This window comes from Anthonomus grandis, chromosome 22, assembly GCF_022605725.1.
Source record: "Anthonomus grandis grandis chromosome 22, icAntGran1.3, whole genome shotgun sequence".
Taxonomy (NCBI): Eukaryota; Metazoa; Arthropoda; class Insecta; order Coleoptera; family Curculionidae; genus Anthonomus; species Anthonomus grandis.
Window position 1 is genome coordinate 14,348,589 of NC_065567.1, and position 27,996 is coordinate 14,376,584.

Consider the following 27,996-nt stretch of genomic DNA (forward strand, 5'->3'; position numbering starts at 1 on the left):
TTTTTAATAAGATATCATGATTAACACAATCAAAGGCTTTAGAAAAATCACAGAAAATTGTTGCTGTAGGGTGTTGGTTGTTTAAGCTGGAGTACACATTATTAAAAAGAGAAAACATAGCATCATTTGTGCATTTGTTATTTAAAAATCCAAATTGATGGGAAGTAAGTATTTTATATTTTAGCAAAAATGATAGAAGTTTTTTTTTACCAATCTTTCAATAATTTTTGAAAGTATGAGAAGAAGAGCGATAGGGCGATAGTTGGAAGACTGATCTTTGTCTCCTCCTTTATGTAGTGGAATTATTATCGCCAACTTAAGGCAGTTAGGAAAAACACCTTTTTGAAAAGACTGATTAATTAGAGTAATAAGATGACATAGTGTACATTCGGGCAGATTTGAAAACATTTTGAGAGTAAGTTCATCAATTCCAGAAGAGCCTTTGTTTTTGATTTCCCTAATTGAACTGCAAAGCTCTGGTAACACTACGGGCGTAAAGAAAAAACTGTGGAAATTCTCATTTGCAATAGGAAGATATGAAAGTGGATCATGGGAAGGAGTTATGGTACTCATTTAATTATTTGCCACATTTACAAAATAGTCTTACGTATTTATGAAAAAAAGCGCCCGGAATGTTCCAAAGAATTCGCGATTCAATGACCCAACGGTGCAATCTTTGCGTTGAAATAAATATTCGACATTTTGAGTAACTACTGTAAACAATAATTTATTTGTTAACAAATAAATAATGATTAAACTGCACTGCAAACAGCTATTCAATGAATGACCAAAATAATAGTATCAAAAACATTTTTTTTGGTCTAGTGCCCAAACGGTCATTTCCGGACATATATTTACTCAACAAAAATTATTGGTTTTGATGTCACCTACCACGGCTTGAAGTTTGTCGGTATATTTTTGGGACACCCTGTATAGTTCATTAAAAAAAATAGATCTTGTAAGTCTTCTTTAGACGTTAACATGGTTGGCAAAAAAGATAGATAGATAGTAAAATTAAAATCTGAATTCTAGTGAAGTTATATAAAAAGTTTCAGTCATTCGAAACTATCAGCGATCACGCATCTTTTTAACCATGTGAATGCTACCAACCAATAAGAGTGGTATTTACATCCTAAAGGTGATCTCCAAGAGAAGTTGGTATGGATGTTGCGGTTGGTAGATTCGCTTTTTGAAGAAATTTGTTGTTTTTTCTTATTGAGTATATTACTTGATGTTTTGGGTAAAAATAATCAAAACATAAGCATAGTAATCGGAGGTTCCCGTTTATATGGAGTAAAACTCACATATACATTTAACAGTTACGTATATCCATAATTAAATAGCAGTGTATAGAAGGATTGAGTTTTACATAATCAATCACCAAATTATGTTTAAACGGGTTTGAAACAATTTAAAATATTTAATTATAACTAATAAAGCATTGTCTTCTGTAGTTAAACGGTCGAGATTTTACAAATTTGCTAAGTGTAAATTACTGTTTAACTTAAGTTACCAGATTCAAAAATGTTTTCCAACATTTATGGGTTAAATTTTGCTCTCTTTTATCTAATTTAGATAATAGGATAAAAAGCGAATAATTAAAATCACTATATAATAAATCTTGAAAATGACTATTAAATTATTATGCATGAAATGCACCGGAAAAATAAACATCGAAGAAACAAGTCATATATGTAATTAGTTTATAGGAAATTGATAAAAATCAAGTATGTCTAAACTATTTTATTCAAACATTTGTTTTAATTAAACACTAGACCCCCAGATGAAACTCAACATTATGCGTTTCTGCTTAATCAGAAATATTTATTAGCTTTGTCAAGAGAAGAGAAGGAAAATGCATGACCATAAGAATTACTGAAACCATTAGAATCTGAACCATAGAGCAATTTGATGAGATGGGCTATCATTGCTTGCATTTTCCAATATCTTAGACCTGTATATTTTTTTTTTTTGAAAATGCAATCTATTGTATCCAAGTACAAAAGACTTAATAAATACAGTATTATTTATAAACAGTGCTTTTAAAATTTTAACCTATATTACAGTGCCCCATAATTATAAACAAAAAAAAAATTCTAAACAGATTTTAATTTCTGTTGAAAATTTTTGAAATCTTTTGATATTTCAGATTTTTGCTGAAATTTCATTATATATTTCACATGCTTGACATAAAGGATTCCTTAGACCTATATTAGTTTTTACTGTACTTTGGTATAAATTAAGTTTAGCTCTAATATTGTAACTATGCACACCTTTTATAATGTCTACATTAGATCTTAACTATTTAAAATTTTATATACTACTTTATTTTGCCAAATTTAAGCCGTATTATATTTTAATTTACCCCAAGTACCTTAAATTGGTTTTACATATTTAAAGTGCGAAAGAAAAAAAGCGTTATCAGTATTGTATTTTGTTTTGTTACTTAGATAGTGTCTGATTTGCATAAAAGTGAAATGATTGGTAGGATTTTATTTGAAAGGTGTTGAATATGTTATCCACAACTTAAATTTGTCTATTATTAAACCTAAGATTTAATGGTATATATCTTTTCCGAAGAGACATTATTAATTTTAATGCTAAAATCTTCTCTTATTGCTTTTTTTGTTTAAATATCAGATATCTAGTTTTAGCTCCATTGGCCATGTATTATGGTAAGGCCATTTAATGTATACATTTAAATCATCATTAACTAAGTTAAATAAATAATTTTCATTTGTTTCTGTATACGAAAACACAGTATCGTCAGCAAAACTAAAGTATCGCGCTTTTTGGAAAACTCCATACTCACTAGTAAAAAGATTATTATTAATTTTATCTAAGCAAACATACGGAGTTCTCTCGGATAAATATGACTTTATTAAATTATATGCCACTTCTCTAAATCTTATGTTATGTATTTTTCTGAACAATATGCATATATCCATTACATCGAAAGATTTACTCAGGTCCACAAACACAGCCGCAATTATCTTTCTATCATCCAGAGCTTTTGATATATAATCTACTCAATCTACCGTTGCACTTAAGGTACTACTATGCTCTAGAAAACCATATTGAACCTTAATAAATTTGTTAAATAACTAATAAATCATTCTTTTTTTTTGAGTCTTTTTCAACAATTTTGGAAAACATTCTTATGATAGATATCGACTTATTTATATCCTTTTTAGAGCCAGTTTTAAATATACTTTCGGAATTTTCAATTCCTTAGGAAACTCGCATTCATATATAACTTTATTTACCAAATTAATAACCACTTTTATTATAGAATTGATATCAGAAATAATGATAATAGAAATCTTGAAAAATCCAATATATATAGAATATTTCTTACGATACTAGATTTGTATATGTAATTCATCAATTAAAACTAAGATTTATCCTGCTTTGTCCCTAACATAAGTGATAAAATCCACTACCAACCAATGCCCTGCCTCCGCCACATTACCAAAAATCTCAATTATTATGCATACATTCAGATATGGATAAAGACTTATTTGTTTACAGATGCAGTCAGATGAAATCCAAGTCGCTCACAATTTATCGACTCAATCAACGACTAGGAAAAAGCGAAATATTCAGTAAGTTTCTATCTGTGAAGCCTTGCCTATACTATTTCAGTTTACAATCTATAGTAAATCGTATACTTACAAATGCAAACGTTTAGATCCACAGGAATGGGCAGATCCAAACCTCTACCCTCAATTCACTTAAATGGCGATACCTCTAATTATATCTTAGGAACCCATACTAACTTTAATGGAAATGGTCATCTTAGACATTTACATGAGGTTTTTGTCGACTGGAGACTTAGCCATTGGGTGGAGAAAACTGATATGCTTTCCCATTTTGGTTACCATTCTGGATATTTAACCATAAAGGAGCCGGGACTATATTTGGTATATGCACAGGTACAATAAATATTTCCTGTAATAATTTTATTATTTATTTTTATTTTCATTTTTATATTCTAGTAAATAAATTACTGAATTGCTGAATTACTAAATTGCACAATATTCATTTTTTTTAAAGTTTGGACATTTGGTATTACTTTATTTGAATATTATATAATAACTTTACATAAATACATTTATATCAAATGTAGAAATTAAAATAATATTTTTAATTTTTTATCATAACTTTTGCTTTTCCAACTCTGAACAAGCAATTCGTTTCGCAGAGTGGAATTAGAAATGTTTTACAATAGGTATAAGATAGTTATCCATGAAATTTAACTGAAACTTCTTTGAAGTTTATATACGATCTTGACCGATTTGGCTTATCTTGGATTCAGTCTCATTTAATACACCTGGCAGCTAGCACATTCCCTTACATCCAATTATCTCTTAAGTAAATGGCTTTCTATAATTAATTCCCAAGTAATCCTAACGATGATCTTAATGAAAGTTACTACAAGAAACCGCTGAAACTGAATGATCGAGAGTTTTTTTTAATACGTATTTAAGTCTATATTCTTACAAAAATTGGCTCGTTGGGTAGCTAATTGCGCATCTAACCCTTTCTGAACAATTTAATATTATTCCTTTTGTGATGTTCTTAGCAAATTCATCATGTATGTTTGGAGATACTTTTAGTGGCCGTTTCTGTATGTATTTAAAAGTACTTGTATTTGAAAAAAAATAGCATTAATATCAGCAATATATAACTTGTGGTAATCTGCATTATAAAGTTTTCTGACGAGAATCTCTGTATTACCGATCTTAACGTATTTGATATCAATGGACGTCTATTATTAATATGTTTATACTTTTAGAGCTTTTTTTTGCAATAAAATATATTTTACCGTGTAGTTTCTCCTTCCAGGCTTGTGGCTTTATAGGCTTCCGGCAAATTATACCTGAATTTATCAGTACATTATATTAAATGTCTTTTTTTATTGTGGTAGAGGTTACCGTTCCTTTTACCCAGATTTCTATAAATTTTATTAGGAATAACAATGTAATAATTCAGAATAAATGATCGTCTTTTATTGAATAAATATTACCTATTTAATTTTTTAGATATACTATTTAGATGTGCATGATCAGAATGGATACAAAGTCTTCAAGAACAGTGAAGGAATTCTTCAATGTACTGTCCAAATCCATTCACGAAACCAGAAGTTAAAAGGCAATACTTGCTTTACTATGGGAGTGGAACACATGTCAAGAGGAGACAGAATCAGCATTAAAGATATTACACAGGATCACTACTCCTGCTTTCAACCAGGAAAGTCATTCTTTGGTGCTGTTAAATTAGGAGATTTTGAAATTGAAAGTAATAGAGAGTTCTAGTCTTAAGATATGTATTTTATAAGTATTTATTGTTAATTGATCATTAGATATAGCATTTAGAAAAATCAGTTATTGTGGCTAGTATTTAGTGACATTCGGTGAGCAGAAGCCTGCCTAAAATAGAATTTCTAGATAATATATTATTATATTCTCATGCTACATAGTGCTACAATTTTTTCTTTTTTGGTATACTTGTCAAGTCGATAATACAAGAAATTTAAAATAGGTTGGTTTATACGATGTCATAATAATTTTGTAATAAAACATATAAAGCACATATATTCCCATATATTTTTAATAAATACAAAAAGACAGATAATATTAGACATAGCTATAATAACCAACAAAAAGCAGAACAAATAACATTAAAACGCAGATCTCCATAGAGAATATAGTAAAATACGACATTATTTGTACTATCTTTAATTATTATACTGGGGGTTAGCTTTTTGATAAAGCTAAATTAATAATTTCGAAAATGCCTAATAAAACTAAACTAAATAAAACAATAAATTCTACTAAAGGTACTATAGCTGTTAACAACAAAACAATAATAAAACAAACAATATATTGCACAAAATAATCTAAAGGGATTAAATAATGCCTATGTATTAGTTTATTCGTATATTTTATAAAATATATGATGACTTTTGTATCGCCGAACATTTAACTATGTTTTTAGTATGCTACAATAATAAAATATATTTTAAATATTCGGTAATACTAATAATTTAAAAGAGCTTTATCTTCATTCAACTTTATTTGAAAGGTCACTTTTTGATCAATTATTTTATTCAGTACTCCAAAAAAACATACTATGTATTACGAAATGTCTAAATTGAAGAGCTTCTGACGTAGATTAACAATAAAATATTCAAAGAACGTTTTTAGAGAAGAAAAATGGTGACTTGTTTAGGTATTTTGTTCCTCATCTACCTATTTAATTCTATCTACCTAAATAAATATTAAAAATAATTAAAATACCCTGCCTTAAACAATTTTCAAAAATTATGCACAAAAATAAATATAAGGCTGATAGTGAAAAAATATTGAATCTCTCTATCTCTCTCAACATTGTCAGCACTTAATTCGGTTGGAAACCTGGAATAATAATGGGCATATGATTATTAACAACATTATTTTGAATAAAAGAATGGTCAAAAAATGACATCCCAAGTTTGTGGGCGTTTGACATAGCATCAGGTACAGCAATATTATGTGAACTATTAAAAAAATTGGTAAAAGAGTTTAAATCCGTGGCAGAGACATTTTCTAAAGAAATATGTGTAGGCTCTTTAATTTGTGGCAATTGAACGGTAAGGTTACTTATTACATTAATTTTATTAGAGTGTGGAGGTACTGGCGGGGGTAATACTTGTGGAGTTACTGGTTGCTCAGTATGAACCCTACTTGAATGTAAAATAGTTTGATATCGATGCTTAAATGTCATATTACAATGTTCACAAGGAAATCTTCTTCTAGAATGCTTCCAATAATGATGCAATGTTAAAGAAGCTTTCGTATGGTATCGACTTATACCAGCATTTCGGCAAATCTTACATGTCAAACCTCTGCGGGTTACTAATTGTGCCATATATTTATCTACAAGTTTACTTATTCCACCAGAATTTTCAGTTGAGAGATACCCCTTCCACTTTCGTAGCTTACCACTAAGATGTCTTAGGACCTCTACTTCATCAGATTCCCAGTAGGGCACTACTACCTTCTTAGGCTTGCTTTGCTTTCTACTTCTCTTAGAGTAGCTTATAGGGGTTGGCAGAACCACAGGTTTCGTTGCTAAATTAGTATGTACTGCCATATGTGCAATAATACTATTTTGACTTTCAAATGAGGCGTCGCAAAGCTTACAAGAATATTTTCTATAGGGATCTACATTTTCCTTGATATCTTCACTTTTCACGGGAGATGTGGCGACGTGACGATGAGTAATTTGATGTGTCTCTAACGAGAGATCATCTTCAAATTCACAACCACACGACTGGCAGACGAACAAAGGGAGCTCCGTTTCTTCACTAACTATTTGTTCTTCTGCTTCTTGTTGACTTTGATCCACACCTCCCGCCTCAAGAAAATCCGATTGGATACGGTGAGTTAGGTTGACCCTAGTTGTCATATTTGCAGGTGTTGTATTGCTTCTTGCTTGAGCTTCAGATTCTTGATCAGAACCATCACTGGCTTCCATATAACTAAAGAGTCGCGCTGCTCCATGTTGCTTTGGAAGTGGACTTTTCCAAGATTTAACCTCAGTCTGGAGAAAACGGTTGTGATGAAGAATTTGAGCGGCCGCAGTGGTCAGATCTGTAGACTTCAGAATGCTTTGAGGTTGCCTTAAATAAAATAGTTGTTAAAATTAGGTGACAGTACAACATTTACATAGTAAGGTAATATTACCATGCAAGTAGGGAGTTCATTGTTAACATTTTTGAGTATAAATTTATATTTCTACAGGATTCTTTAATAAAAGAGTTAAATTTTTTTTAAAATGAAAAACTATTTAAAACTCTCGGTATTTCATTAATTTTATTTTGGCTACTGTACAAAGAAAGGTTGGATAAATCAAATCCGACCAAAATGAACAGTAAATTATGATATAATCATTTAAATTATTAATACTTACGTATTGTTTATGGATGTACCGCTACTACTACTAGAATTACTAGCAGCAGAGCTAGATGTTATGGTAGCTGATGGTGGAGATGAACCCCTGTTAAAACCATTAGCCCGGAGTATATTACTTGTGTTGGTAGGTATGCTCGATGTTACCGAACCAGAAGGCATGCCCGTTAGAGCTCTATTTCTTGACTCCAGTGGACTAAAAAGAAATGATAAAATATATACTTTTATAAATACTAACTAATATTCGTATTTTAAGAACAATGATAAATTGAACTAAATAATATAGCATATTTAATGTGGTTTCAACAGCAGCCACCTTTACTATGGATCTCATTCGTTTTGGGTACTTCGTACAATTAATAAATTGTATGACTCGATTAAAATATCATTATTACATCCAAGTTTTGATTACCTGTCAAAACTCCCGTCTTTTAACCTGCTATTTATATTATTTCGGATCCATGTCGGTTCTTTGACAGGTGACCAAAATAAATTATGTCTGTCGGAACGACCTCTACTTACTACTCAGCTATATTTACTTTAATAATAATTAATTTATTGAATGTTCTGTGCAATATTTATGTGATTATTTTTACAGAACACTAGATTATCTATTTACATTAATTCTATTTATGCGTAAAAAGGACTTGCCTTCATATATAAGGTATATCTGGTTGCGTGAACCATAACGACCTCGCACATGACCACATGACCTTGCTTTACTCAAAGGCAAAATGTCTGATATATGATGTAAAAGATAATTTCTTAAATAAAAACTTACTGTTGCTCCTGTTGGTGTGCTGTCATTTGTGCTAAATCATCAGCTAAGAAGTTACATTTTCCACATGCTCTTTTATTATGGACCTTTAGGACGTGTGTGGCGAGCCTTTCAGATCTTGCAGCTTTATAGTCACAAAGAACACAAATAAATGGTTTTAAATGAGTGTTCATATGTCTCTTTAGACACCAGTTATCAACTCCCGACCATGAACAATAGCAACAGCTAAATCGTTTTTCTCCCTTTTTTTTGCCGGATTTAGAAGTTACAGTTGCTGGTTTCCCTGCGATTGGTATTGTCTTTACCTCTGGAGGCTTAATAGCAGGTACTGTGGGGGTTCGCGGAATACCGCTAAAACCAGAAATACCTAGGGTGCTTATAGTAGATAAAGTATTGATTGCCTCCTGTTGTGCAGATACTACAGTAGAGTTTGAGTTATATTTTTGATAATAGCTCATGCCTGAAGCATTCTTAGGTGGATGTCGCCTAATTCTATTAAGATCATAAGGATGATCTCGATGCATTCTTAAAAAATGTTTTTTTACGTGATCAGCTCTATTAAACTGTTTTTGACAAACATAACACTGAAATGGTTTTTCTTCTCTATGAATATTTTCATGTCTCGTAAATAAATCCCTGCGATCAGTCGCATAGGGACAATAGGTGCAGCTGTATCGCTTACTAGTAGCACTGGAACCATCTGAAGAATTTCCTGATATTGCACTAGTACTTGGCTGACTTAAGTTACCTTGACTTGTACTGGATCCCGCCATATTTTGAAATTCGTCACTTGTTACTGTTTGGTTGCTTCCAGGCGCAGAACTCGCCTTAGTTGACCCGCTGCTGTTATCAATTTTTGATTTTAGCCTATGAAGAAACTTAACAATATCCTGCAGCACAGGGTTATCTTTGGTCAATGCATCACAAGATTCGTCGATGTTTATGTTATGTTGTCTTCCTAGATGTATTCTAACGCATCTTGCCCATGCACTTTCATATGAGCACTGAGGGCAGTGAAAAGCTCTTAAATTAGAATGAGTGCCAAGCCAATGCTCAGCCACTCTATTTAGATAACCTACGGACTCACAGTCTGCACATCTAAAAAGTTTTTGAGACGGGTTATATGTTGCAACTTTGGATTGGGTCCACTGAAGAGACTCTTCACTACTAATCCACTTATCTTCTTCCTGCGGAGCATTTGCCAGGGCTAGGCTCATAGTAGACTTATGAGTGGGAAACGTGGAATTCAAAATACCTGTTGCAGGAAAACCATTTTGCATTAAAGCAGCAAGTCCAAAAGCAGTTAAGTGTTCTTCTGGTTTAAGCATAGGAGGATCAACTTCATAATCAATGGGAGTTAGACCTCGATCAGTACCAGTTGAAGGTATTCTCTCTGTAGTAGATAAATCCGGCAAGGTCTCTTCGCCATACAACTTTCTAGTAATTTCTTTAAACATATCTTCGTAACAGTCTATGGCGCTGCCGGCCATTGGCATTGCAACTTCCATATTAGTTATAGCGTTTAGCTATAGGGCTTTAATCTAGCGAAATCAGCACACCTAAAAATGAAAAAAAAACAATATTTATTTTCGATAATACAAATGCTTCTATAGCTAAAGATTGACTTGAAAGAAATTTCAATGAAAATTATATGTGAAGATATAATTGGAAAATATACCTCACATTTATAAATAAATTATTTTACAACTGATTAAAAGTTCAAAAATTTTTTAGTCTCAACGAAACAAGGAAGATTTATATTTATCTATAAATATTGCTTAAGGAGAAAGATGCCTTTGAAAAGGCTTGGCATCTATTTTGAATTAATAGACTACAGACTAATATAACACTGGCGCCAACAAACCAAAAAAATATTAATAACTTAGAACCATATTTTACGCAGAATTTAAATTTATCTTAAACCTTTTGGCTTTACAAATGAAGACACTGAATCAATTCATGAAACTTAATTTAAAGATTTTGCGTTTTTTATATGCCATCTACTATAATACAAATCAGGGTTGAAGTTGGGAGTAAGAAGCCCTTGTATTTAACTTTTGCGCATCAAAAGCTCAATTGACAGAACATCACAGTAAATATCTAAAGTTAAAATTTTCTAATTTATAATTTTAACTGATTCGCTCCACTTACAACTAAACCTTATCACTATTAAATTTATCATCAGTAACTATCATCAGTCCTAGAGTGATATCAGACTGAAGTTAAAAATCTGGAAACATTCTAATAAATAGTTTCTGGAATTAATTGCAAAACTTAATTTATCATTAAGAATCGATCGTGCCAATTCCGAGTAAGGAGTTTCTTCTATTGGTAGTTTATTCCTATTTACTTTCTACGAAAAGCTGCTTAAATAAAACATTCTGCACATTTTTGTATAAAGTGAGACTCTTAGCCATCACATAAAGGCTATTTCATGCATCAAATAGCATGAGGATGAAGTACACAAAGCAATTGAAAAGCTTTTAGATTAGAGTATGTACCAGCCAACTCTCAGCCACTCTTACTCACACTTATATGTTGCAAATTTAAATTGGGCCCACTAAGGAGACTCTTCATTACTACTCAATTGATCTTCTTTCTGCGGAGTACCTACCAAATACTCCGATCGATCTCGAGTCACAGTAGACTAACGAGTGGAAAATGTGAAATTCAAAAAGCAGCAAGTCCAAAAGCACGTTAAAAGGGATTACCGCTTTTTTTCTGGAAATGCTCTATGATTTAAGGTCAGGAACGACATAATATATACTAAGCCCCAATGATCAAGTAAAACCATACCTGACCAGAAGGTCTGTAGACATATTCTGATAATGCCGAACAGAACATATTTTTATCAAAGACTGACATTATACCTACATTCAGGGCTGTATAAAACTGTTCGCTTAGGTGAAATAAAAGTGAGTAATAAAATGTTTCAGATATGGAAATCACACTTCACTTGAATGGATCAAGGCAAAATACGGGCTAGCAAAGACAGAAGTGAAGACAACTTTAGCCTAAATCCTCATTGGTACGTAATTACGGATATGTGAGGCTGTCAAACCTATCCGTTACTTTTATCTCATGCACTAGAGCCATGCGTATCCGTAAAATGACGTTATATTTTTACTCGAGTTTTTGGTGTTTACAGTTTTGACCTTCCACAATTGCTTCAACCTTTTTATGCCTTGATTCTAAAGGGGTTCTCGGATCCTATAGAGTTTTCCTGACATAAATGAATGAAACCAACATTTCGTCATCTAGTTTGCTGTGCTTTTGTCCACTAAAATTAAAATATTGTCCTCATTGGCGAAAAGCTCGGGGGTAAAACCCAGGTTCTCCTCCATATATACTTGGAAACTTTGGTGTTAATTTTGGGACTGACTATTAATTAAAAAGCCGCAATAGTCACATGTAAAATATGTAGAACCTGGTGTCGAACCCAAACTCGGCATTCTAAAAAGAATGGTACAAAATAACCAAAATAAGTTCGAATTAACCAACTTCAATCCGTGTTTTCCTTCACGTAGGTGCGTGAAACCTTTTGGACCTCTTATTAGCTGATAGCAATCACGTGGTCCCAACGGATCGGTAATTACCTATCAATGTGGATTCAAGCTTAGACATTATTTACAATATATCAATGCTCTCTATCGAAAGAAAGGAAAACCAAACAATGCTGCCACGGAGTAAGTGAGCCTTAATAGGATGCGTCTCAATAATAATATATATGTGACACTATTATAAATGTGAAAAAGAATATATAAATGTTGATTTTTTTCATAATCATTTGGACATTTGAGTGTAATATTTAGATTTAAAAACATGTGAGGGAACATTATGAGTATTTAAAATAAGTCATTAATCGTAAACACATACATCTGCCCAATAAATCCTAGTTGACAAGAACAAAGCACAAGGATCGCTTTTCCCCTCTTAGTGTAATCGATATATTGCAACAGGAATTATCATACATAGATATTAAGCCTTGTATAAACTATTGGTTGCTTAAAATAGATCTCGGGAAAGGAAAGACAGCTATGTTTTCACGAAGATAATAATGAAAATTTGGAAAATTTATATGCAAAATTGTTTTTGTTAAGACATGCATTGTTTATCTAACTTCCGAAAAGTCTTTCTTACGATTAACTAAAACTATTTATCTATTTTTTATACCCGAAAAGTAAAAAGCAAGTTAAAGGCAGAGAAACTTTTTTTGAGCAAGCATTTTTGGATTTATAACTAAAATTAAAAAGGCTTTAAACGGCAAGTACTGTTTAACTTAAATAATGGTTAGTGCTTTCTAAAGCATTGTATATTTTTTCAATGTATTATACAATATTGATGGATTTAAACATTAGAAATGACGTTAAGATATTCGGGAAGATCCATTAGAATTTCTAACGTATTTGTGCCATGTAACTTTAAATCAGCTTATTCATTTATATTGCTAATTTACTTTTCAATATGATATAGGACAAATACATAACATATTTTAAATAAAAGTCATTTTGAAACTTTACAAAAGTCTAAAATTGCTCTCAAAAACTAAAAGATATATTTTTAAAAGTAATTTTGTAGCTATACTTAATACAAAAGAAACATTTTAAAATGTAAAAAAATAAAATAATGTTTTTTAATTCATCATATGGTGGATCATACAATACATTAATTCAAATGCAGCTTATTTACGTATAAGCCAAATTATAAAATTTGCTGTTAAAAATTTGAAGTTTTAGGGTTAAGCGAGTTTTCTTCCAATATTTGCTATAGGTAGATTATATTGCATAAGAATAATTAAAATTTTATACGGTATAATAAAACAACTTTGAATAATAAAAAAAAACATAAAATATCAAAAGACAGTTATTTTTAACAAACGGCTTGTCAAAATTCGAGCTAGCGTCGGCACGTGACTTAAAATACACAGCGCGTCAATACAGTCAAACAAATAATATAAACAGTCTGACACTACAAACTAAGAGAGTTGCTTGCAACTTACATGGTTTTAAATTACGCTCCTAGAGCTCCAGAGGCTAAAATGACAGCTACATTCCGCCTTCTTACCAGCATTCCAAGAAAGAAAGGACGCTCTCAATTGTTGTAATACTAATAATTAGTCACGAACTTATTCGAGTTATTTACAATTCAGAGATATTAGATAGGCACTTTAAACACCGCTGTGTAGTGTATATTTGTCTTATCCACTTAATTAGGAAAAAATCAATTAAATTTTATGCGTGAAGGGTGCGTTTGGGGGTGCATGCAGGGCCTTGTGGCCCTGTACAGGATCGTTGCGTTGTCTGACCCACCCAATACTGCGGCACCCGTTGCCCGCGACCCGACGGGGTGGATGGCCCCCCTTCCCCACCCCCACCCCCCAAACTCTCCCCCTCCTCCAACCCGACCCGCCTGCCTACTTGCCTGCTTACTACAGGCCTGCAACCGTCCCCGGCGCGGCTTCTTCTGCTCATACAGGAGCGTCGGGGGTGGCGATCGCATGGATCAGGTCCACGCTAAATTACTGCTGAACTGCGAGGGGTGATTTACAATGAGGGTTTAAAGTATTGAACGAAATTAAAAATTCCGATCATTTATGATTAAACTTATTAATTCAAAACTGACAATTAAACCACAAGTTTGGAAAAATGCCTTGCTGATTTTTTTTCTAAAATGGTAATTAATTTTCATGACTTGCATTGTAAAATTTTGCCTTTAGTTACGTCTTAAGTAATGCCAAATAGGTATATTTGTAATGTACTTTTTAGAATGAAGAGTAATTATCAAAATAAAAATAAAATTGAGCGTTGACAATGTATCTTTAAATACGTTTGGAAAGAAATGAAGAAATGCCATTTTAATAAAAACAAACTAAATATATAGTATGACAAATCGAAAAACTCGAGATTTATTTAAAAAAAAACCTAGAACTACGAGATAAACAAATTTGCCTTTAATGTAGTCTCTTAGATCAAAAAAGTAAACGTAGACAATGTCGCTTTTATTAACAAAAACACTTCTGAAGGTAAAAATAAGGCATTAGATTTTCGTCCGATGCAATTAAAATAACAATGTCCAACTTATTCAGAATAAAGTAATTATAGGTATGTGATAAACCGAAAAATTCAACTCTTCATTGTTGCAACATCTATACATTTTCCTATACCGATTATAGGTTCGGCGCCTACCAGTTATTTCCACTAATTCGCTTCCTCGTTTCCTGCGCAGCCTAAGTAGGCGGCTGAAGCTTGCAGCACACCTTCATTAGTTCATCCAGGACCTTTATGCTTTCCAGATTATGAAGATCTGTATACTAGAGTGTTCTACAGAGTACAGGAAGGGACGGCTTAGAGTCTCCAACGCATTAATTGGAGTCTTGCGCCTGGAACTCGTTATGCTTAGGCATGCTAAACGTCTCACTGTATATATAAGGGTAGCGTGCAATATCTTAAAGGAATCTAAACCGTATTCTAAGCATACTTGTCGAAAAATTAAAATATAATGTGTGGATAGTTAAAACCATATTCTTAGTTCCATTATTAAGATATAGTATTTAAATTTCAAATTAATAAATATTTATTATAATTCGAACTGTGTTTTAGAATTACTTATCGAGGGTGTCAATTTGAAAACTCTTGAATTGGCTATATATTAGGAACGAAATTCTAAATAGAAAAACGCTAAAAACATTTTGTATAAAACTAAGGGGAAAGAAAAACGAGCATATTATCTCACCCTTTACCTCAGGACAGGGTACTCCCCTGTTGAAGCTCTTAAAAAATACTTTTCAAAGATACCATAGAAAATTACATTTCAGAAGATAAACTCTGTTTATCAAGAAAATTAATAAATGAAGACACAATTCTGAAATGTTTATTATTATTTAATTAAATTTTGAAAACTATTTCCGTTATTTTGAAGACAATAATAAAACTTACTTTCAAATTCTTCACCTACATTTACAAATGGTTCTCTCAATATAGCACGGCGTTCCTGAACTATTCTATACTGGAGTTGCTTAAGTCAATCAGCGTTTAAAATCTACAGATTTTAGGTGATCCCACAAAAAAAAGTCAAGAGGTCTTAAGTCCGGGGATCTAGGTGGCGATTTAATAGGATCTCTTCTTCCAGTCCACTGGTTATCTAACTATTTCATAACAGGAACTACATAATGAGGAAATGATCCATCCTGTCGGAATTATAGTAAGTGTTCTTCTAAAGATAAAGTTCCGTGTATCTGATCTCTGATTTTTTAATTCCCGCACTATTAGTGGTTCGCTAGGCCTCTAGTATTTCAGCATACATATTGCCATTTAAGCTTTCTGGTATAAATATTAGGTCGATAATACCATCTACCCTCTCTAAATACGTGTGGGTTCTCGTCATTTCAATAACAAGAGTTTTGCTTATTAATATATCCATTTAAATAAAAGGTACACTCATTACTGAAGCCAATCTTTTTAACTGGTCGAGGTTCACAAACTATAGTATTTCACAAACTGGATTCTTCTGTCCGGGTCATCGTCATCAAGTTCTTGCAGTATTTATGGTTTAAAGCGATGAAAGTTATAATATTTAAGTACTTTTCCTATTGATTCACTAGATAATCCAGTTGTTACAGCTGCTTGACTAGTTAAAAAAGTTGAATCAATTACAAACTGACCCAGAATTTCAATTTGCGCTATTTCGTCGACTAATTTCGGTTGTTTTCTCTTTTTATTCGTGAAAGAACCAGTTTCTTTAAATTTGGCTGGTAGTCGAAGGATAGCTTACATTTTGACATGGATGCTTTAAAACGTGGAGCTATCCTCAAGAAGCATTTATCCTGGGAACTATAATTGAAAAGAATGTCTACAAGTTCAGAACGTCTAGAAGTATTATATTTACAAATAATGTTTTTCTTTCAGCAAAAAAAAACCATAGCAAATAAACTAATATAAAATACTTACGTAGCCATAATTCTGAACATTTAATTTGAACAAAAAATAAAAAGGTTAAAAATGTGTTTTTATTTATTTTTATTTTTTGATAAACAGAGAAGAATTATTTGAAATGTGGCTTTCTATGGTATAATTATCTATATTGAACTCCCTTTCTTTTTAAGATTTCAGAGGTGTATTTCACCCTGTCCGAAGGGTTGCAGTAAGGCTGAGATAATATGCTTGTTTTTATTCTTCCTTCCTTCGTTTTATAGAAACTGTTTTCAGCGTTTTTTTATTCAGTTTTTCCTTTCTAATACTCGTATATAGCCATTTCAAGTTTTTAAATTGTGTAAATTCTCAGTTAGGATATAAACACTTCAACTTTGTTGAAAAAGAAGTAGTTTTCTTATTCGTGTGAGAATATTTGGATCGGACGTTTCCAGGACGATGGATTGGAAGAAGAGGTGCTATTGAATGGCCTCCACGATCGCCGGATTTATCACCTCTAGACTTTTTTCTTTGGGGTCACTTAAGAAGCAAAGTTTATGAGACTGAACTCACTTCGTTAAAAGATTTACAAGGCAGAATTGTAAATGAGTGTCTTCAAATCACGCCTGAAGTATTGCAGAACGTGCGATAACGCTTTGAGCACAATCTTTTTTATTGTATGGAGAATGGAGGTGGCCATCTTGAACATTTATTATAAGCTAACACTTAAGCAAATTCTTTTTAAATCTATTTTTGCGATAATTTTTTGAATGACAAGACTTAAAGTCAAAATATTCTGTAATATGATAGAGCTATCTCATTTTTTGTCTCATAATTTCATAATACTTGATGGTTTTGTCCTACTGCCTGGCATTGTTTTTCTTAAAAGTACCTTTAGTAGTCTATGATAAAGTAAATATATTTAAAATTACCTTTTAAGGTTTAAATGTGAAAATTTTAAAAAGTAGTTACTTGAATTACGTCAGACCAAGTACCCTTGTAAAGAGAATTAAAAGACCTTTCCAACGAGGTATCACTCGATCCCCCTTCCCATTTAAGATTTTAGGGGTAGTGCCACCCCCGCTTAGGGGGTTGTGGGTGGGAAAGTGATTTTGTGATTATTAAGTGTCTCCCTCGAAAATAAAATCGACGGGTCCGAGCGTTTTTTTTTAAAGTTAATGGACTGCCCGTAATTGGTTCTGTTTAGTCTCGTTTTCGATGCGCCACCCGGTATGTAAGTGTAACATTTCTAAAGTGATATAAGTCAAATATAACTGTAACCTTTTTTGACCGTTTTGTAAACCGTTTGACCATTTTATTACAAATTTCAAAGAAACCTAGTGTGATTTGTACATTTTCTTATTTATAGTTTTAACACAAAAAGACTTTCTTTCTTCATTTTTTTCAGTTTTTTATAAATTTAACTAATGACGTAATTTAATTGATAGTAAGAAAACTGGTATAAACTATGACCACTTATTTCGTGTTTTGGTAATCGTATATTTTTTATGCAATTTTGAAATGTTGTACCTTATGCTTAAGAAAATATTATTTTAAATAACTTTTCGCCATGACGCCGTCACTGTGACACAGCGTTGTTACCGTTCGCCTCCACTCTCCCACTCCTCCCCCACATCACCCTCCACGCAACCCCTGCCTCCCGATCCCTATCAAGAAACTAGCAACGGAGTGCTACTCTGCCTCCCCCTGCCTAACCCAAACTTCCCCCTTTCAACCTTCCCCTTGTCGATATCCCCCCACTTTTCGTTAGCGACAAAAATAATAGAGTGACACATTTCAGGAATATAGATGGTTTCGTTTGATTTTATTATCCTATGATTGTTCTATGATATATTTTTACAATAATTATGTTGATAGATATAATTACTGACGAATGTACGGTGGTAAATGCCATTTTAGAATTTTTATTGCAACGGTTGGGGAGTAACTTATCCCAAGTAACAATTTGCAGTCACCTAAGTTGACATTACTCTTTTTTTCACTAGTTGCAACGTTGTTTTTAGTGCAAAATTTAGTTGGTTTTGCAACGACGTTTATTTTTGACCACAAACTTCGACTGCATACTGCACATGTATCGCAACTGTTGTAAAACTCTGCTGTTTTTACAACGTATTTTTTTACTATAGATGGTAGCAGTAGTAATTTACACTTAAAACAACGACGTGCAGACGTGTACAATTTTTCGAATCAAAAACTCAGTAAGAAAGTAAGAACAACATTACCTCATCGTTAGCGAATAGGTATTACATTGCCTGATCGTCTGTGTTGAGCATTCTTTTCGCTATAGAGGGAGCTTTTTGACATGTTAAGAGTTTTAGGAAGAAGATGAAAAACAAAGGTAGAGAGAATAAGAGGAAGAAAAAATATTCAATTCTACATAACCTACTTAATCTATATTTTTATTTTTATAATTCATTTTTTGCTTGGAATTATTGTGATTAATTAAGGGCTCCTATATCTTACTTTACAGCCTTTCTTTACACAAGAGACTAACCAGTTTGAAAACAATGGTAAATTTTATAAAGTTTTATTTTTTAGAATTTATATAGCAGCAGCAGCAATGAGAACTCAGAATGTAATGTTAACATTACATTCTGAGTTTATATTTTTCGTAGACCTTATGAATTTTTTTATAATAGTTAAAGTTTTTGTTTATTAAAGTTTGTAAAAAAACGTGCTGCATACGCGCAACAAACTGCAAAGAATAACTGAAATATTAAAATTTTAGGTTAGGTTAGGTCCATCCGTTCTTCCTCTTGCTTCAAGCCAACCAGGGACAACGACAGCGGGTTTCTTATGTTCCGTTTATAAATTAAGTGCTTGTAAATCTTTCAAAACGGGTATTTTACCGTATAATTGGAGTATTTTTGGAGTAGCTGCTCACTGGAGTTCTATGGATCTATTAGTTTATTGGTTAAAAAGTAATTAATTTTTCTGTCGTTATGGCGTCCAGCCGTCCAAAGATCAGTAACTCTAAAAACGTTGCAAAAGCGTTTAGAAAGTTAGCGGGTAGTCGCTGCGTAACGTTGAAACCACAAAAAAAAATCTCTTTCAAATAGGTGTAAAACGGAGTTGTCTACGATTAAGACAACGTAACAATACAACGTTGCGTTGCGAATTTGCAACGTTGTCGCATCGAAAAATTGCTAACTGGGATATCATATTTTATCAACTGGTATTTTCTCCCAGAGTAAAAAATTTTAGATCCTTGGATGATTCTATTAACTTTACTTTCATAACTTTCTCTTTAAAGTTTACGGTGGAATGTTAAGTGATTTTTGTCTATATTTATAATATGGTTTTAGCATGAAATGAATTGTATTGGATTGTTGAACCTTAAAAATCACTGGCATTAACATTATTTATTAATTGTTATGAAATGAATTTAAATAAACATTCAGAAATATATTTTCATTGCACCCGAGTGGGAAGACTTTTTCACTGGTTTCTGATTTTTTAACCATTTTTGTTACTGCGGAAATAAATACTTTATCACAACTGATAAGGAGTTATTATATAGTTTTATTTTTTATAGTTTAAAGTAGTGATAATCTTTTTCTCAGATTAAGTTTTTTCTTGAGGTTATGCCTTCCTCAACAGTTTTAACCAGAAAAGATACTTCTATTAAATAAAATCCCGTAAATTTTTGGAATCAAATATTTGGTCGTTTTTTGTCGATGCTATATGGGAAGATTCAAATTTTTTTATAATATTACATTTTGGTGTTACCTAAACTGAAAATAGCTTTAGATTTATTTTTTCCAGACTATAATGTTAAATTATTTAATTTATGGTTTGTCAAAATTGCTGAAAGATGCAGTTCTGCTGAAGTGGTGGATATAGGATTAGTTTTTGGATATTATGAAGGAAATGGCAGCAAAAGTGTTAGGGGCATACTAAGCTACAAAATATTGAGACACACTGCCAATTATAAAAGGCAATATACAATATGGACTCATCACTTTAACAAATAAATTTAGGACGAATTATTAACCTAAGAGGTTTAGAACCAGGAGTATCTAAGGACCTTTATAAAATCTTAAAAATAGTAGACTTATCTGTATCATATCCATAAGGTTTTTTTTTTCTAGATTTTGATCAATGGTTGGGCATCCATTTTCAATTTTATTTATTAGCGAAGCATATTTTACTCGTCATGTGTTAGATCAATTAAAACTGTTCTCTTATTATATTGCCTAGAACCTATTCTCTACCTATTAGCACGCATTTTTTGACCCATTTTGACAAAATTGGTTGTTTTAGCAAAAATAGGTAGATAAATAAAAGACTTTATAAACAAAAGTCTTATGTTACTGCAACCTGTAGAGACTTATTACCTTCGAACTCTCTTAGAGCTCTTTATCTAAGTCTATCTTTTCGATTACACTCTAAAGGCGTGACACTTTCTCCTTCATGTATCTGCCCGATTCTATCTTGGGGTCTCCTAAAGTCTTAATTGTAAGCCTAAATAATGCTTTACAGTTATATTATAATTATTGTCTGTGATTTTTAAGGTTGTAAGGTATTTAATTTTCACTGTCCTGTAAATAGACTCACTATTATGTGGATTAAGTAACTAACTAAATGTGGATGTGTAGGTTTTTATGTATCTTTTAGCCTACCTTTTTCCTGGTATTTGAAATCACCAGCCTTGAGTTTGTTTTATCACCTAGTTTTTGACCTTAACCCAAAAGAGTCCTGCGGCAAAGTGTGCCCGCCTATTAATTTGTGGCTTTCCGGTTTAACCTAAACAGGAATCTGGTATAGTGCTAGAGTGAGTATATTGAACATAGACAGGACCTATACTATCCAGGGTACTCAGTCTTTTACTACCCTGGATCTGACCCTGTAAGAACTGATTGCTTTTAAGAGCGCTTAGATATCTGAATATACAAGTATAACTGTATATTTTTATGTGTATTGAGGTTTGAGGAAGACATTATGAACAATTGTTGTGATGGTATCATATACAAAAGGTAAAAATAAATGCAGCAGATCCTATTTAGGTAATTAATGTTTTTTATAAATTTTAACGCGTCTTAGGCCCGTAGTGGCGTAGTGACGCATTTCCGGACATGGGTTCCTATACTCAAATGGATTCTTCTGTTGCACTGAACAACCCCCAGAAGTTTTATCCCATAGTTCTGAAACACCCTGTATATCGTTACAATGTTAGTCGCTCTAGCTCTTTCTTTGGAAATGTACTACAAAAATAAAACAAAACACCCTTTAAACTATAAATCGGACACAAACCAACTAAGTTGTCTATCTGGAAATATTTCCAACTCCAAATTGGTAAACAAATTATGCCTAGGCATTACTTGAAATGATTAAACTAAAGAGGAAAACTTTTTCACTCGTTTTAAAAGTTTTATATGACATTCAAAAAGTTTGACACAAATAATACAAACACTTGTCTCCAACGCCAACTGCTAAAGATGCGATTTAAATAAATATTATTTTAAAAATTTTTTTGAAAAATGGTGATTATGTCGAAAATAGTTCCTTCTAGCGATTTTAATAAGTTTAATAACCTATTACTCATGAGGATGAAGTTTGCGACACGAGCCGCAGGCGAGTGCTGTACGAGTGAGTAACATCTTATTACATGCGTGTAGAATACTTTTCTACAACCTTTATAAAGAAACTAACTTCCCTTTAACGTACTCCAGGACAACAAACTTTTCTAAATTTTAATACTCAAATAATTTCTATTAATAGTATAATTTGTTAAATTATCAAGTAATGCGTCAACACATCTAACTGGCAATTATTTTAGTCATGGCCCTCTTTATAATATTTTTGTTTGGCTTTCTGCCTTTTTTTTAATAACATATATTAATAAATGTATAATAAAATTAATGTCAATGTTATGTTTATTAAAAAAGATAAACGCATATGATAAAACTGCCTTTGAGAAATATGCATATAAAATTATAAACGGGAATGAATATATCAAATTCCTGTGCCCGATTGTCAGATTTTCACACCCATATTGCAGTACATATTGGCAGTTTTATGGAAGTTTCAGGATTAGTAGGCATGAGTTGATAGTAAAGGCGTTATGCATCGTGTTTATTACCGACTGCTGTTATAAGTAGCTTGCTAACGCTGGTGCTCAGTAAAGGTGCTAATATGCAGGTAAATAAACATTTTTACTTAAAGATTGTTGATTTTTTTTGGATAGTGTTCTTACGTTGTTTAGATTATAAAGAAGGATTGAAATTGTAAAATAAAGAAGAATTAACCGGGAATCTACTGCCAAGTAAAAATGATTGTATCACAGAAGAATTTTAGTAAAATAAATTTCTTATCAGGATTATCAAATTATTAAATAGTTGAAAATAATACTAATATTATAATTAAATTAAAAAATGAATGATACTTCATAGTCAAATCACAAAAGCAAAAATTGTTTTGGACTTATAATAGTACCTACTTAAACAGTATATTTTAATAAATACGTATTTGTTTGTAAGACAAGTCAATAATGTGTTTCCTCTCCATCTAAGCAAATACATTATGCGGTTGGCTTGGACATACTCTTGATAAGGTGATTTGGTGAATCATGAGGTAGGTCACCTCAGGCAACCTGTGGAACATCATATTGTCGCCTTAGAGCAACAGTTAGATATGTAAAAAAACTGGTTTCGAGAGAAACGCAAATAAAGATGTATTGGAAATTCACTTATTAATATCTTTTTTATTCTTTACTTTCTTCCATAGTTTTTTAGCTTCATATTTGTATACCGGTCAACAAAAAATAAAGAGAAATAATTAAGGAAAAATAACTTGTTCTACCCTTGCACAAAAACATATTTAACACAGAAATTTTTACAAATATTACTCAGCTGATGTCCTGGTGGATCACTAAATTTGTGTTCCCTTTTATGATCAGTGATATTAAAACATACAAAATAATGCAAATTCAGCTGTTACAAGTTTGTAATTAAAAAAAAAATAATTTTTGGTTGTTAGTTGAAAAATATATTATACAAAGTTAACAATTTTAGCTTTTAATTAAAAAACGAAAAACATTACTTTAGAGGAAAAAACACACTACCTAACTCAAAAAAAAATAGCAAGAAGAATACTATAAATACAAAATTTACAATATAATTAAATATAAAATACGTCGATCAGGCATTCTCGATTAAATCATGGTACAAATAAAACTACACTGACCGAAATAGCAAAAATATTTTCTTCTTTCGGTATTATTCGCTTTTAAAGGTATTGGTAAACCAAATAAGTTTTTGTGTGGAACAGTAACTTTTATGATAATATTGTGACATTGTCATTGACAAAAAATACAAACAACAACACACCTACAAATAAATTACACCTGAACAGGTGTAGTAAAGAAAATGAAAATAAATAAAAATGCGAAAAATAGGATCTTGAAAGGCTGCCACTTCGATATGGGTAGAAGTAATTACTTAATATTCTAAAAACAGCATTCAGTGGGAGCTTTCAAATGATGTGTCGAAGACCCCCCTTTCTATTTAATTTTATTTTTCAAAATGGCGTCCCACCACCATTTTGAAGTTTTGCAAACTGACCTAAGAACCAAAATATAAGAGGGGGGAGGGGGACAATTAAGAGCCGCACTGTATATATACAGGGTGTCCCAACAGTAATGGGACATAGAACAACAGTACATTCCTTACGTCAAAATAATGTGATTGAGGTCATCTTCCCTTATCCTAACTTTAATAGTAACTGAAATACAGGGTGTCAGTAATATTTGATTTATCGTTTTTTTCTCATAGGTCCCCCACCAATTGACATACTGACATGAAATTTTAAACACACGAGTCTTTTAGAAAGAAAAATAAAATGTCGTCTACAGTTTTTGTATTTTCGGTAAAGGGCGCTCGTTGCGTTAGTTTTTACTTTCTTAGAACCCTAACTATTTTTCAGCCTCGTATATCGGTTTAAAAAGTATCAAAATAAATTCCGTTTTTAATTTTACATAAAAAATTGATACTTTATTAAAGTCGCTAGGAGCAACCATTAGCAAAAACACGAAAACTGTATGCAAAATTTTATTTTTCTTTTTAAAAGACTAAAAGACTCGTATGTTCTAAATTTCATGTCAGCATGTCATTTGGTTTAGGACCTATGAGAAAAAAACGATAAATCAAATAATACTTTGACACCCTGTATTTCAGTTACAATTGAAGTTAGGATAAGGCAAGTTGACCTCAATCACATTATTTTGACGTTTCTACTGTTATTTTATGTCCCATTACTTTCGGGACATCCTGTATAGTAAGTAAAATAGATAGTGACGTAATCCCTAACAAAGTTATCTCAAAAACTATCTATATATTATTGAAACTATGCTAGCTAACGTATTATGTATATATTGGTGAATATAAAGAGAAAACTGGCGAAGCTTTATAATCGATAAGGTTATATGTAGATCTCGATTTTAGATTTCCAATATTTTATTTTTAATGCTGATAGCGTTGATTGAATATTTGGGAAGATGCGCAACCTTATGGACGAAAATGTACCTTCAAATGTACCCGACAACGAGATGGCGACAGCGCTGCGTCGCTCTCGGTGAGCCTGAAAATTTTGCCAAAGGCGTGTGCCAACAGTTCAGTTCCTGCCTGCTTTGCATCATTCGCCCTGAAACATGCAAACAACATAAGTTTCTTTAAATCCCAGGGTCGAAATTAAATACTTTTTGAGTGGATTCATACCCGTGGAAATATGAACATTTTTTAATATTTAATAACACACTGCTAAAAAAATTAAGAAATATGCGAAAATAGTTTTTTGAAAAATGATATTTACATACAGAACAAAACTACTCAGAAGAAATTGTACGGAAATCTTGGAATGGTTTATATGTATAATTCTTATATTTTTTGTTCACTAAATAAAGAGAATTTTTACAAAATATGTAGTTATAAATATTGAATCAAACCTAACCTATTAATATAAGCTATTTTGTTTCCATTTTTCTCTTAGATATCTCAAATATTCATTTAACGGTTATAGTTACAAAATCATTTCAAAACTGTAATGCAGTTAAAATTGCCATTTAATAGGTAATTTTATCGATTTTTTAAGTCCTGAAGTTTTTTATTATGCATTTGAAAAAAATATAAACTTATTTATACAAAGAATTTTTTAATATACCTTTATTATTTCTACTTTGCATTATCCTACCTTACTCTATGCTTTCATATACTAAATAAAATAACTTTAACCAACGTTTTGATAGCCAAATCTAGAACCATTTTTAAGATTTAAACATGAAATAAAAACTAATGTAAGTAAAAAAAATAATATGTCAAAAAGTACTACTTAGCCACAGCTGTTTGTAGATCTCAATCTTTTTTATAATACTCATACATATAATACATATACACTCATCAACAGTTTGGTTTTTAATAAAGAATTTGTTTAATTTTGATAAATTATTTAAAAGTGACAAAGTACGTATATACATAAGTCATAACGTAAAACGATAACCGCTAGTCCAAAGACTGGACTAATGGCTAAACACTGTTTTAAATTGGGTTATCTTAGCATCATTCAAAACGATCATATTTTATTAATTTAATCATCATATTTTATTAATTTAATCATTTAACATCTATATTAAAATATTCTACAAATAGTATTACAATAATTACTTGACTATTTTATGTCAACAATGACGATTTTAACCACATTAAATAGAAATCAAAGGCTGAAAATTATTTTCGACTCGTCGAAGAATAAAATATTATATTATATGTATTATAAAATATAATATTTTATTCAATTATATAAATAAAATATTATATTATACAAATATTAATTTGTTTCCTTTCTTTTACGAGTTTGATAAATTGCTAAGAGAAATGTCATTTTGTTTCTTCATCTTCTTCTATTCATAATTGTTTTGCCCCAGCTAGCTTTAATTTAAAGTTTATCAATTGGAAGTAATTAATTTTGCTAACTCTTGGACAAAAAGCATAAAGCTTTAGGCCTATGATGATTTAAATATATTTGATTTGAACATTTTTTATCAACAATATTCGCAATACATGACTTTTTTATTGTATTAAAATTTATTGGATCTTCTCTGTACACACTGAATAATTTATTATTATCTTTAAATATGAGAAATGCCTTTGATGTAAAAAAACTCTAAAAAACTGAACGATAATTATTGTATAGCAGTCCTTGCCTCAATTCTTTAGTTTGACTTTTGTTTCCGTCACCAAATATCATAAGAAGTGAACCATATTGTCAATATATTAATGTATGCGAAGTTTTAAATCTTTATCTACCAAAAAATGGGAAGGAAACTACATTATGCTTACAAACAGTTACAATAGGGATTGTGAATAATATATGTTCATATAATTATTATGTGTTTAGCTTCAGGCATATAAGGTATTTCGTCCATGAATGCTTTCCCAGTATAATTAGGTATACAAATTTATTGGACTTATTTCTACAATAGGCTATCTTTATTCAAAAATGTAACTAGATGCTTATGTCGAAAATTGATAAAAATAAATACATATGCAAACAAATTTGTTGTACTTACCGAAAGAACCCGATAAAAAGGATTCTTTTGCGGAATATATTCTTAAAAAATAAAATTGCAGATATATGAAAGGAATGTGCATATACAAACTAACATAATTGTACAATAATTGTACCTATTTACACCGGCTTAATTTAAAAACAATTAATATACAGCTTTGATAATAAAATATAATCATATACCCTAAATGGACTCTGGGGCCGTCTGCGTCACCTCACAAGCAACTCGACTCGACTCGTCGCTGTGATGATTGCAGATTGACCAATCCTCGCGCCAATCAATACGCTCAATAACGCGTCGTTCGACTTTCGAGGGAAGAAGCACTTGTAAAGTATTTTTTTAAATCTGAATTCATTAGTTTTCCTTTTTATTTGTTTTTTAAAAAAATTTTAAAAACTTTTTTAAAAACATTGGATTACCCAAAATTATTATAATCCATAGACATTTCAGCTTAGTATGGACCAATTGTGCACCTCTATTGGGGGATGTGTGCTGTCTGGGTACGAAGAACATACAGGTGTCAAAACAGAATGAGTGATGTGTTAAATAGGTTTTGGCTTATATATATTCCAAAAATTAGTAGAGGAAAAATCATCAAAAAAGTCTCTTGATAAATATAACTTCAATTTCAATAATATTTCTATTCGTTATACGTGCACACATGAAAATGTAACTTCACCTTTCACCGATGAAGAAATGATAAATCATCACCCAGTCGGAGGAAGCGCTACGAAAGATGAAAACTACTTTCATCCCATAAGGTAAAAAATAAAA

General features: G+C 31.5%; 2 protein-coding genes across 2 annotated transcripts in view; one reads left to right on the forward strand and one right to left on the reverse strand.

The window, feature by feature from the left end:
• LOC126749159 (uncharacterized) overlaps positions 1 to 5,595 on the forward strand; it is an 11,960-nt gene extending 6,365 nt beyond the window's left edge. Inside the window, exons 2-4 of the mRNA XM_050458836.1 lie at positions 3,532 to 3,605; positions 3,692 to 3,935; positions 5,046 to 5,595. Coding sequence (XP_050314793.1) covers positions 3,532 to 3,605; positions 3,692 to 3,935; positions 5,046 to 5,318 — 591 coding nt within the window. The 3' untranslated portion in view covers positions 5,319 to 5,595. The remainder of the gene's footprint in view (positions 1 to 3,531; positions 3,606 to 3,691; positions 3,936 to 5,045) is intronic.
• A 394-nt stretch (positions 5,596 to 5,989) lies between these two features.
• Positions 5,990 to 14,071, reverse strand: LOC126749155 (protein charlatan). Its single transcript, XM_050458825.1, has 4 exons — positions 13,733 to 14,071; positions 8,737 to 10,292; positions 7,957 to 8,151; positions 5,990 to 7,666 (listed from the first exon to the last, which is right to left on the reverse strand). Exons 2-4 carry the CDS (start codon positions 10,239 to 10,241, stop codon positions 6,403 to 6,405), a joined length of 2,964 nt encoding a protein of 987 aa, XP_050314782.1. The 5' UTR covers positions 10,242 to 10,292; positions 13,733 to 14,071; the 3' UTR covers positions 5,990 to 6,402.
• Positions 14,072 to 27,996: the final 13,925 nt, after the last annotated feature.

Coding starts and splice junctions, on each gene's coding strand:
- LOC126749155 (XM_050458825.1), bottom strand. CDS start 10,241: ATGGAAGTTGCAATGCCAATGGCCGGCAGCGCCATAGACTGTTACGAA. Junction 8,152..8,736: donor GCACACCAACAGGAGCAACA/GTAAGTTTTTAT, acceptor ATTTCTTTTTAG/TCCACTGGAGTCAAGAAATA. Junction 7,667..7,956: donor GGTACATCCATAAACAATAC/GTAAGTATTAAT, acceptor ATTTTATTTAAG/GCAACCTCAAAGCATTCTGA.